Consider the following 13,303-nt stretch of genomic DNA (forward strand, 5'->3'; position numbering starts at 1 on the left):
GACAGAACACTGTTTAGATGTCAATTCACCCCAAATTAATTCACAGATTCAACACAATACCAATCAAAATCCCAGGAAGCTCTTTTGTAGAAATTTAAAAATTGAGTCCAAAATGCATTTGGAAATGCAAAAGACCAAGAAAAGGCCAAAACAACTTAGACAAAGGAGAACAAAGTTGGAGGACTTACCTGCTTTCAAAACTTTTAAATATCTAGCAATCCAGACACTGCTCTGGTGTTGAGATAGAACACTAGATCAGTGTAACAGAACAGAGTCCAGAAATAGATCCGTATGAATATGGTCAATTGATTTTTCACAAAGAAGCAAAGACAATTCAGTGGAGACAGAACTATCTTTTGAACAAACAGTGCTGGAAGAACTGGATATCCAGATTGAAACACAGGACCTTCAATCCATTCTTCACACCACAGATAGAAATTAACTCAAAATGGATCACTGACCAGTAAAAAGCTAAAACTATCAAACTCGTAAAAAGAATACAGAGAAAAAAACCTTTGTGACCTCAGGTGAGGAAAAGACTTCTTAATACAACAGTTAAAACACAACTGATGAAAAGAAAATGTGGCAATGTGGAGTTCTTCAAAAGACAGTGTGAAGAGAATATGCTCCTCTAGGCTGGAAGACAGTATTTGCAAATTACACGTCCGATAAAGGACTTACTTGTATGCAGAACGTATAAAAAGCTCTCAAAACTCAACAATAAGAAAGCCACCCAATTTGAAATCAAGCAAAAATATGAACAGCGCTTCAGCCAAGAAAGTATACAGATGGCAGTTAACCGTATAGAAAGATGTTCAACATCATTACTCATTAGGGAAGTGCAAATTAAGACCACAGTAAGGTAATACTTGGCTATACCGCACACCTATTAGAGTGGCTGACATTGGAAAGAATGACCACACCACATATTAGGGGAAATACGGGACCAACTTTCATTCACTGCTGGTGGAAATATGAAATACCACAATGCCTAGGTCAAACAGACTGGACGTTGATCTTCAAGTTAAGCACACACATACTATAGGACCAAGCCATTCCACTCCTAGATATTTACCCAAGAGAAATGAAAACACGTCCTTACAAAGACCTGTTTATACACATTCGAAGTAGCTTAATTTGTGACAGCCCCAAATGAGAAACAACCTAAATGCTCATCAGTAGATGAAGAAACAAAGTGGTACATCCATACGGTGAAATACTACTCAACAGTCAATAGTACTGATGCACGCAACAACATGGGAAGATGGTGAAATGACTGTCCTAACTGAAAGAAGCCAGGCAATATATGAATATATGCCTGTGTAATTCTACCACATGACACTCTAAAAAATACAAACTAATCTACAGTAGACAGAGAGCATATCAGTGGCTGCCTGGGGTGGAGGGGATGAGGGGCAGGAAGGGGTGGAAGGGGGTGATTTCAAAGGAACCCTGGGAAACTTTAGGGGGTGATGAATATATCCATTATCTTAATTGTGGGGACAGTTTCAGGGGAGGATACAAGTGTCAGAATGCATCAAACGTATATTTTAAACATGTGCAATTTATATCAATTATACCTCTATAAAGCTAAAGCTAAACAAAGGTAAATATGCCTAAGTGTACATATAACCCTATATGTAATAAACAAATGTATCTGAATCGTACATATAATTATGCCTCGACATACCTCAAAAAAGGAAAAACAAAGAAAAAGAAAACTCCCAAGAGCATAAAAGGTAGGCACCGGATTCTGGACGCCCGGAGCTCCTGAAGTTTGTGCTGGCCTTGTCTCCCGCCGTCCAGGTGCCAGTGCTGGGGGTTCCTGCACACCCTACTTTCACTAAGCGCAAAAGTGATGGGAAAGCTGTGTGCGGGGAACGAATTATGAACTTAGAAAGGGAGGAAATGAGGGCAAACAAAACATTCATTCTGTCACTTAAAACCCCTTGGCACACCAGACACCTCTAGGCAGTGAGATTCTAGGTGATTTTCCTTTGGTTTATTTAAATTTTTCTGTACTTTCCAAATTCTTCACAAGCGTTATTTTGCTCTTTAAAAAGAAGCGGTTTAAACTCTCTATTAAAGAACTATTCAAGAAGAAACCAAAGGCGTTCTCACGCTGATAATGAACAGCCCCTGAATGTGCACACATCAACCTCAGCATTAGTGCAGATCAAAGAACAGGGAGATTTCGCTTAAAAGGGATAAAGGACGTTTACAATATGTTTAGAAGGTCAAACCTCAAAAACTGGAGATGTTCTAAATTCTGAATTTCACTAGTCAACCACTGAGGTTGTCACCTATTAAAGACATACTTTAACTGATTTTCAGCTGAGCTCACGCACACTGAAGGGAAAGTCCTGTATGAATTTTCAGGAGGCTGGGGGCCGTGACAGCACCTTCCCCTCCACTAAGCCTTCTAAGCCTGTAAATGAATCAAGCCTTACGATACAGAATGGAAGCCAGGAGAGACAGGATTTAACTCAGCTTGTCCCGAGCTGCTGGAGCTGCTGGTGGCAGACGTTCATGTCACATTTTTTAGCAAGTGTGGAAAGCCAGCGGGGGGGTTCAGAAATGCCAAATGCTGATAAAATGTTTCTTTTTAAACAACCTCACAGGTCAGTGCTTGCTTCAGCAGCACATATACTAAACAACTTCACAGGTCAAATTAGGTGCAAAATGCTTTCGAAGCAACCTGAGTACAGATCTGAAGGGTCTTCCTCTATGGTTTCTAAAAGAGCCAATTTCCTAGCGATCACAGAATTCTTGGCTTACGTCTTCACTTTCATTGCAGAGAAAAAAATGAAAGTAGGTTAGCAGACCACAGCCCTGCACAAGTAACATGACCCAGCACACTTACATGTCTTGGAGTGTTCGTGTGATAGCATGTAATTGGCAAGAGGAGGCGTGTAAGTCAAACACTGCAGTGCTGCGTTGGCAAAACAGGTATTGCCCAAATTCTGGAGCCCAGCTCCAACTCTGTGAGTTTGCTGCCATTTAAGACAAATCTTCTCAGATGGGAAAAGAACTTTCTGTGGAGGAGCAATGCCATCACCTAGGGCTAGAAAAATAAACAAGAAACGTTTAAAAACAAAGCATGATGTACTTCTCAAGATAAATAAATAGAAACACATCAAACTGCATCTGATCAAGATTAGGTTACTACCAGCTAACCAGAAAATACAGGGAAGAAAGGGACATTTTAAAAGACAGATCTTAGAGGGGTGTCTGGGTGGCTCAGTCAGTTACAGATCCAAGTCTCAACTTTGACTCAGGTCACGACCTCCCGGTTTGTGAGATCGAGCCCGTGTGGGACAGCACAGAGCCTGCTTGGGATTCTCTTCCTCCCTCCCTCTCTGCCCCTCCTGCACACACACACACACACACACGCTCTTTCTCTCTAAAATACAAACATTAAAAAAAATAATAAAAGGTATATCCTTGAAGGTGGGAAATCTAAATACTTTGCTTTCTTCAATAAGTAAACTGCAAGGACAAAAGGGGGTGTTAAAAGAAACTTAAAGACATTTGCCAGATGCAAGGTATAGACTATTGATTTCCACAAGCCAGCTGCTACAAAAACATATATGGCAATCAGAGAAATTTTAATGTTGACTAGATTTTTAACATAAAGATGGTTTATTTATTTAAAAGCATTTTTAAGGTTTATTCATTTTTGAGAGAGACAGAGTGCAAGTGGGGAAGGGGCGGAGAGAGGGACACACAGAATCTGAAGTAGACTCCAGGCTCCGAGCTGTCAGCACAGAGCCTGACGCAGGGCTTGAACCCACAAACTATGAGATTGTGACCTGAGCCAAAGTAGGACACTTAACCAAATGAGCCACCCAGGTGCCCCCTGATGTTTTAGTTTTTAGAAAAAAATCATTTAGGTATAAGACCAAAATTATTAACAGATGAAATATGAAGTCTTGGATTGCTTTACCATCCTGGCAAGGGGGGAGGGGAGCAAATGCGTGAGGGTGTAACTGGCTATGAATTGATAAATGTCAAAATTGACCGACTGCTACATGGGAGTTCACTATAATTACTCTTTCATATCTACTTAAAAATCCGTCACCACTATAGATACAAAATGCAGAATAAATCTGCTCTAACATTTGTTGTGGGTGCTTCTACTCAGTACCACCACCATCACTGCCCTCTTCACCAGCAATGTGCTTACAGAGCCCTGAGTAGCTGTCCAACTGTCTCGATTCTAAGAGCCGGTAGTGACGTCATCCCCATTTGACCAGAAAGGAGAGAGGCTCTGAGCTCCAGCTGCTGGGCACCAGAACTGACATTCATAAGGACACTCTATGTCAACTAAAAAGATTTTTATCTTTTTATTTTCAAGACTTATAAACAGACTACTAATGATAAGCATGTTAACAGAGCTCAGGCAAAGCTCAAACAACAACTTGGGAAAGTTCCAAATCATCCATGTGAAGACTACTTTTTTCCAAAGTCTGCCACTTCCTTGGTGCTGCCGGACACTGGAAATGCCTTAATGGATGAGTCTCCATTTAAAAAGAGGGATTAATGACTTTGAATGTGCAAAGGTAGGCTTCAGCTCAGTGGGAATGGAAAGCAAAATCAGGAAAAAAGAAAGGAGTCCAGAGAGAGTGGGGCATGAGCTCCCAAAAGGGCATGGCAGGGTGATGAGGGTCCAGGCCGGAGTGAGAGAAAGGAGCCCCTAGCAAGCTGCAGTCAGCGAGAAGAGGTCCTGTAGGAAAGTCTGGCTGGTGAAGGTCTTCAAACTCTATGTGCAACATTCAATTAAATTGTTTCTTTTGTGATATCAACTTTCCTCCCACCCAGAACACCTTCAGCAAATCACCGCCCCCACCACCACATCACAATATCACATTTCCTATGAGGGTGCAAAACAGTGTCAGAACCACATTATTCTTTTTTTTTTTTTATAGTTTATTGTCAAATTGGTTTCAATATAACACCCAGTGCTCATCCCCACAAGTGCCCCCCTCCATGCCCATCACCCCTTCCCCTCCCCGCCATACTCATCAGTCCTCAGTTTGTTCTCAACATTCAAGAGTCTCTCATGGTTTGCCTCCCTCCCTCTCCCCCACGGTCCTCCATTATGTTCCTCCTAATCCTCCTATATGTGCAAACATATGATATTTATCCTTCTCTGCCTGACTTATTTCGCTCAGCATAACACCTTCAAGGTCCATCCATGTTGCTACACATGGCCAGATTTCATTCTTTCTCATTGCCATGTAGTATTCCATCGTATAGATAAACCACATCTTCTTGATCCATCCGTCAGTTGACGCTTAGGCTCTTTCCATGTTTTGGCTACTGTTGAGAGTGCTGCTATGAACACTGGGGTACATGTGCCCCTATGCATCAGCACTCCTGTATCCCCTGGGTAAATTCTTAGCAGTGCTATTGCTGGGTTATAGGGGAGGTTCCTCAAAAAATTAACAGAGCTACATTATTCTAAGCCAAATGACTTTTTGAGTAGGAACGAATGCACTTTCTTTGCATTTCAAAGCTCCAAATCCAGGAGTCTCAGAAGGAGACCAAAGCATCAATGTCTCATTTAACCTGATGAGTTTTAACAAATGTAACATTTACATTATCTCCTCTCTTTCAGAGAGTTTTATTACTACAGATGATTTTAACTGGCAAAAAAACCCAAAAACCAACCAAACCAACAAAAAAAAAAACCCACAGATGGGTAAAGCCATTTGGCAAAACGCAACCATTAAACAAATATCTTTGAAATTTTTAAACACAGTCATCTACTTAGGAAACTGCGGTTAACTGACAAGGTAACCAAAGACTTGCCCACCTCAAATCTCACCAAGATTAAGTTTGCCCTTCGAAAAATAAGTAACAAACTACAAAAAGTTTAATAACTAAAAATCATCTGTGCTGTCACGGTACATAGCGAATCAGGGGCAAGCAGCACAGGAAAATGACGCCTGTCGAATAATATAACTGCTGGCACTCAGGTGGCAACCTATCTTGGCAAAAGGAACCCCTCTCTGAAACTACCGACCCACTGACAGCATTCATCCAAGAGCTTCCTGGCGTGGTTCTGTCTCTAAAATGTAGTACCTTGATCCTTTTGTGGTGACGGCTTTGATTTATCAGGTACAGATGAACTTGAATAAACTACAGCACCAGGTACTGGTCCTAGAGAAAGTGTGTGATTTGAGACATCATTTAACGAAGACACGGCCCCCCAGCTGGCAGAACCTGCGTCCATGTCTCCAGGTGAGACCGCCTCCGAGCTGCCAGGCTGATTCTGATAGGCTGATGGATCTGAGGATTCAGAAGCTTTGTCAACTATGGTCATTGTTCAACTCTGTAAAAGACGAAACACATACAGTTGTTTCATAAAATGAGAAAAGGAATCTACTTAATCTACCATGAGATCTTGGAAAGTTGTCCTAGCCACACTTAATTGCTCTCAAACAAGTCACTGTAATATAAAGCGGCAGTATTTTTTAACTCTGAAATCACTTCCTTGGGACATTTAGCACTGTGCTCCTCTAAATATGCCAGCGATTTTTAATTATAAACCCTTCAATGAAATATTTGATTAGATCTTGTCATTCTATTCCAAGACCTCTAAAAGTCTCACATCTCAGAGGCGCCTGGGTGGCTCAGCCAGTTAAACATCCAACTTTGACTCAGGTCATGATCTCACGGGTCGTGGGTTCGAGCCCCGCATTGGGCTCTGTGCTGACAGCCAGCTAGGAGCCTGGAGCCTGTTTCAGATTCTGTGTCTCCCTCTCTCTCTGACCCTCCCCTGCGCATGCTGTCTCTCTCTCAGAAATAAATAAAACACTTAAAATTTTTTTTAAAGTCTCACATTTCAGTTTATAATCAGCTACTTCAATTTCCAATTCTGTATATTTACCAAGAACCTACATATTTTTTCCTCCTTATTGCTTAAAACCAGAACATGAAATGCGCTAATCCATTTGACTCAATTTTCAATTCATACAGAATTCATCAGGGAAAAGTCTCAACTCCATGAAGAGAAAAATCTAGCTTTAATTTTGAGCTTAAAGTCCAAAATGACTTGTTTGAAATACATTATTTAAAAAAAAATAGCAAGTCTCAGGGCGCCTGGGTGGCTCAGTGGGTTAAGCATTTGACTCTAGATTTTGGCTCAAATCATGATCTCTGGGTTCGTGAGATTGAGCCCTGCATCAGGTTCTGTGCTGACAGCCCAGAGCCTGCTGGGGATTCTCTGTCTCCCTCTCTCTCTCTGCCCCTCCCCTGCTCGCTCGCTCTCTCTTAAAATGAATAAACTTAAAAAAAAAACCAGGAAGTTTCACATTTGAAAATTTTTGAGTAGGCTGATTTATTTGGTGTATATACATGACTTTTTAAAGCAAAGCCCATAAGACATTATTGACTTGAACACATACATGTTGTAAAAATAATTACAATTTTCTCTCTGAATTCTATTTCTAAACCTCGAGGCTACCACTAATTAAGCATTTTCTATATGCTAGGCACTGTGTTAATCACCAAACACACATTAATTTACTTAATCTCCATAATGGATCTGTGAGAGATTGGACAGACTCCACGGGGTCTATAAAACGGAGAGACTCTAACCCAAACTAGTCAGCCCTGGAGACAGGGCACCTGGCCCAGCATTCCCGGCTAGGTCTCCTTCCAGCTATATGGACCTGGTCAACGGAGTACTTTTAGGAATGCAAACTGCCCAGTGACAACCACATCTCATATGCCAGTCCTCTGTAAATAACCTTTCTTTCTGGCCTGGCCTGGCGCCCCCCACCCAACAACTTAACACCTAGGCTTGGCGCTGCCAGCTTTCCATGCGCTCCCCACGTTCCCTTCCTCCCTGCTCTCTCTGGGCTCTTCCGTGCTGTTCTTTCTTTCCTAACTCCCCTCCATCCTTCCACCTCCGGCCAGTTAACACTTGCACTTTTCAATTTAAAATTCATTTCCTCCGGGACGCCTTCCTTGACAACCTCCCTTCCCCAAGGCCAGGTCAGAAGCCCTCCCGCAGGCTCCCACTGCACCCTGGTGCAGATTTCTATGGTAGCGCTTCAGCACCGGCTCACTCCACCCCGAGTTCGCTGTGGCTCCCCATCATGCTTTTATTTCTATCCTCTAACCCGGCACCCAGAACGCTGTCCACACACGTGCTGAACAAATAAATGAGTTCTGAGGATAGGAAGTAACTGGTGTTTGCTTTCAGCGTCGGTTTATGCTAAGTGACTTGCATACAGTATCTTATTCATACACTGTATCTCGCTTCTACTCAGAATTAGGAAGAGCCTTTAAAACTTGTTTTAAAAAATATTCAGTACAGGCAAGTTAAAGGACGATTAAATATCCACATGTGTGCCACCTCAACAAATGTTGTGGTGCTGTCTGCTCACAATAAAGTTTTTTTTTTTTTAAAGCCTCAATGTTGTAATTTTAAATTACGGCACAACCTTATAGCCCCGGCCCTGAAAGCACAACCTTTGAGAATTTTGGGGAATCTTATGCAGAAATAAAAAAGCAGATGTTAGATTAGATCTTAATAAAATCAGAAAAAAATGAATTTTAAGTCAATCTAAGATACAGGATTTTCATTCAGGAAGAAAGCTTGAGCTGTGTTATCCAAATAAAGTCTACTCCATGAAACACAGTGAAGGCAAGAATAAGAAAACAAAAGAGGAGGAAGAGGAGGAGCAGAAGGAAGAAGAAAGCCAAAACAGAGTACTGAGGAAAAGTTGATTCAGCCTTATTTACAATAACACTTAACGGCAAAAACCTCGATTTTCCCAGGATAAACATCCCTTTAGGATAATCATTAACAAACGACCAAATAAAACCATTTTACTTGCTCTGAATACCATGAAGGGAAGGGGAGGGGGAAACAGTCTTAAATGAAAATAATTAAGGAAAGCATACAACTCAATCATCAATACCCATTAAGCATTATAATTTGGGGAAAACAAACCAAAATTATTGATTTGTCATCATTTGTATATTCAGCCAATGAATACTTATTCTAAAACCACCAAGTATCAAACTAAATTCCATCTACTACAAAGATAACCCTTCTAGAAGCCAAACAATATTGTATAGGACCTAAGGTTCATACAGGAACATGTTCTTTACTCTCAGTGCAGCTTCTAAACGTTACTGCTCTACCAGGACTTTTAAGCAACTACTTCAAAGAAAAGTTAAAATTTCTCTCAGCATCTAGTGATGATTTATAAAAAGTTACAAAGCATGTGTGAAATAAACAAGCACATGAATCAAGGCTGGATGTGCCTAGAGGAATGAGACAAATCAGCTTTACAAATGTCTCCTCTGCTTTAAGTACAATCTTTTATTCAAGTCTTAAAATTTTCAGTCCCTTATATATTCCTACCAAATACCAGAATGCATTATTCTTTCTCATTTTTAAAATAAGCATATGGCTGTTTTAAACCTTGTAGCACTCCACCAAAAGGTAGTAATAGCAATACATGTAAAAAAAAAAAAACTGATACACTACGCTTCTTCATAAACAATGTAATCCACGTTCTTGTAACATTTCTACTTGAGACTAAAACACACAAGCTCGAAAAAGATAACAGCCTTGATTTCAATTATTTTTAAGTAAATGAAACGACTAGCCTTAACCTTTACAAGCCACTGTGGACTTGATTCAATGATAGGAAAAGAAAGTGAAACTGACCTTAAAAACAAATAAGTAGAACTGATTATTCCTATCTCCTATGCACTTTGAATGAGTGATAGTCAAGAGAGTAAAATTATATGTTCAAAATTTGCAACTCGAAAAATTTGGAGACTCCACGAAAATGCACGAGAACCTGTAATACTGTTGTTACCCTGAAAAAGAGGTGTTAACGAAATAGTTTCTCGACCAGTTTTACTGTTATTTGAGTGTATTCACTTTAAATAACCAACATGTTTCCCCATTAAACAAGTAAACCCTGAGGCCTCCCTGAACAGAAAAGCGCTATTCAACAAAAGTAATCTCTACTGCATTCATTATGACAAGGTGAAAGTCCTAGATTGTAAAACTTCGGTCCCGTCAAATTTTCATTTCAAACATCTGAAACTGATCACCCTCTCCCTCGACCCCCTCCAGGTAACTTGGCTCTTCCTGCCCCGAAAATAAAGAACAGGACCGAGGCGCACACGCTTTTGGGGACGCGCCGCCGGGGCCGGCCGGCCCCTCCTCTCCCCCCTGAGGGTGCCCGCTCCGCCCCGGCGGCCGGCGTGGGGAACTCGGACACTCGGCGGCAGAGCCAGGTGGACGGCCCCGCGAGGGGCGACCGGCGTGCCGCGGAGGGGCGCCGGGGTGGGAAAGTTTGTGTCTCCCTGGGGGGTGGAGTGGGGGTGGGGAGGCGAGCCTGGGGCTCCGAGGGCCGCTCGGGGGCGGGAGGTGGCAGCCACGCGGGGGGCGGCGGGCGGGCCGGGGACGCCGGGCTCCGCGGCCGGCGGCCGGCACACGCCCACCGCGGGCGGACCCGTGCTGGCCAGGCCGCCCCGGAGCCGCCCGCCCGGCCCGGCCCGGCCCACGGGCCGAGGGGGCGGGCTGGGGCCGGGTGGGGGTGGGAGGGCAGTGTCCATAGCAACCAGGGGGGTCTGGCCTCCCCGCGCAGCCCGGCTCTCTGGGCGTCCGACCGCCCCGGCCGCCGCCCCCTCCCCAGCGGCCTGGCCGGGCCGGCGAAATCGGCGCTGCCACCGGCGCCGCGGGGTCCCGGGCGGCCCGCGGCTGCGGAGGGGGCGGCGGGCGAGGGGCCGCGCCAGTCCCTGGCGGGCCGCGCCGGCTCAGGGGCGGCCGGGCCAGCTGCGGCCGAGGGGAGCGGGGCGCTCGGCGGGCCCCACGCCGGCCAGCGGCGGGCGGGAAGGAGGCGGGAGCTTACCTGACCCGGCTCGGCGCTCGCTCCATCCCCCTCGGCCGCCGCCGCCGCCGCCGCCGCCGCACACAGCCCAGCCGCCCGGCGGGGGACAATGACGTGCCTCCATCCGGGCACCGCCGCCGCCGCCTCCGGGTCAGCGCCGCGCCCGCAGTGCCCCGCCGGGCCGCCAGGGGGCGCGCCAGGGCCGCGCCCGAACGCGCCGCCGCCCAGGGGCCGTCGCACAAGAGGCGAGGCGCGCAGCTAACGGGCCGAGCGAGCGCAGGAGGGGCCGTCGTCAAAGCGCCCGGGGCGCAAGCTGGCGCGCGCGTCACTGGAGCGCCGGGGCGCCGCGGAAGGGGCGCGCTGATTGGCCGAGCCAAGCCGCGCGGCGCGGGCTGGGGCGGTCCTTCCCCCGAGCGGTCGGCGGGAGCGGACCGAAGGGCGCGCGGCGACCGCGGGGCCCGAGTCAGGCCCCGGCTGCTTCTAGGCCCGTCCGGCTCCGCGGGGACGCGGGGGAGCTGGGCCCCCCCCCCAAACGGACACGGCTCCGGGGGAGCCTCGTGCGCGCGCGCGCTGCGCCGCTACCACTGCGACGCTCGTCCCTCGGCCTAGCGACCCAGCATTTAAGGACGCCGGAGCCAGCGGGGCGCCAGCTCGCAGACTTCATCAAGTGCGTGACGGGGAGGGGAGAGTTTGAAACCTGGCTCCCGAAAAGGGCAGGCCCCTGCCCAGCCCGTCTGGTCTGCGCCTCAGATCTAAGCCTTGCACACTCCCTGGGGCAGCTGGACCAGCTCTTGCTCCCCAGTGCCTGATGCCTTACTCCCAGCCACTTACTGGATGCCTTCATGGCGAGAACTAATTAATTCATCGCTGCACCTCCTCTTCTCCACGACCCCGCTCCTCCCTGATGGGTTCTCTACTTTGATTAAGGGCAAGGCGCTCCTACACTAACTTGAGCCCTTTCCACGGCCTAACCCCTTACACCAAATCCCACCCTGGAGCTGTAATCCGGACCCTCCCGGAGGCAACCTCCTCGCCACGCCCATTCCCTAAGGCTCCTTTCTGAGGCTCCCCTCCTAGTCTCTGCTTCAACCGTTGTTTTTCTGTGACCTCCTTGATCATCCTTGATCTTGCAAAACACACAGGTCAGACGTTGCTTCAGTCTCCTACTGTCTCACGGAACAGTCTAAACTCCACCTGACGTTGAAGCCTCAGTGACCTTTCCTCTTGGGTGTGTCCCAGCCATAACAGACTTCTTCCTACAAACACCCTTATTGGTACATCTGCTTATAGAAGTCCTACTTGAACCCCCCCATCAGAATCTTATTGCTCCCCCTACAGACTGCACATAGTTTTATGGTGGCACTTAATTCACTATTGTTATGGAAAGAAGTCATTTGTGTGATTACAGTATCACCTGTGTTTGGAGCAGAACACTGAAGTACTCTGAGGAAACAAAAAGGGGAAAGGGGAATTCCAAAGCGCCAAAATTCAGTGCCCACTTTTGGCATTAACACTGCAGCTTACTTCCTGATGAAGAACGGTTCTGGAATTTCACCTTCGAGGCCCTTTCAACACTAATAAGAGATCTACAAGAGCAGAAGGCCCATAGGCATGGACTCGGTAATTTACTTGCCTGCCCCAAATGACTTTCAGGTGATTAAATACAGAAGGAGAAGGGATTAAAGAGCCAACTCCTTAATATTCACCTAAGTCTTGTAGTTCAAAGTGCTACCCTTGGAAGTCACAGTAGACCTTTGCCTTCTAATTTCATTTTCCATTTTGCATTCTGTTGACAAGCTGCCCCACAGTCCTCCTCTGAATATGGTACCTGAGCAACTTAGGTACAAAAGGGGCTTAGCGTTCTCTACCAGACAGGCTGGGGGGGAGGGAGGGGCGGGGGGTACTCATCCCCCTCCACCCTCCTCTGTGCCTTGAAAGCAAACAGAGGGTCTTTTCCTCCAGAGTTTCAGTCCTGTTTATTATAACAGACTGGCAACATAAGTGGAGAGGTTACAAGGGATATCGGGAAGTCCCTGCCTTCAAACAGCTGGTCTTTGGTTGAGACGGTAAGCCAGCTTGCCCCAGAAATTTGTTTTCGTCCAAACCAGAGCTTGATCCAAAGTGAATGCTATTTGGAGGTTTCACTTTGCCTCTGTTCTGACAAACTGTGTGTGACCTACACAGATTACTTAGCCTGTTGCCTTTATCAAAACTGTCCTTATGCTAGAGGCCAACCCACCCCAAGTGCCCCACCTCCCAATTCAGATAAAGAACAAAAAAGTGTCCGAGTGATAAGTTAGATTTTGCGAGGACCTCCAGACACTTAGGGAGCCTATAGCAGGTGCTGTAAATGCCCTACCAGATCCCCTTTATCCAGCTGACGCACCCATTACCCTCCCAGCTACTATGAGTGGTGGCTGCTAGTAACTCAC

At 46.1% G+C, this 13,303-nt stretch overlaps 1 protein-coding gene across 2 annotated transcripts in view; it reads right to left on the reverse strand.

The window, feature by feature from the left end:
* The window catches only part of USP42 (ubiquitin specific peptidase 42), a 47,584-nt gene extending 36,599 nt beyond the window's left edge, over positions 1-10,985 (reverse strand). Inside the window, exons 1-3 of one of the 2 annotated variants that reach the window (XM_039226042.1) lie at positions 10,893-10,985; positions 6,088-6,337; positions 2,864-3,064 (exon numbers count right to left, since the gene is read on the reverse strand). In XM_039226042.1, the coding sequence (XP_039081973.1) occupies positions 2,864-3,064; positions 6,088-6,328 (442 nt within the window). In that variant the 5' untranslated portion in view covers positions 6,329-6,337; positions 10,893-10,985. Of the gene's footprint in view, positions 1-2,863; positions 3,065-6,087; positions 6,338-9,694; positions 9,771-10,892 lie in introns of those variants that run through there. The other variant, XM_039226043.1, reaches the window with a different exon arrangement.
* Between the last annotated feature and the right edge of the window lie 2,318 nt (positions 10,986-13,303).

This window comes from Hyaena hyaena, unplaced genomic scaffold (genome assembly GCF_003009895.1).
Source record: "Hyaena hyaena isolate Hyena2069 unplaced genomic scaffold, ASM300989v1 scaffold_20, whole genome shotgun sequence".
NCBI classification, from domain to species: domain Eukaryota; kingdom Metazoa; phylum Chordata; class Mammalia; order Carnivora; family Hyaenidae; genus Hyaena; species Hyaena hyaena.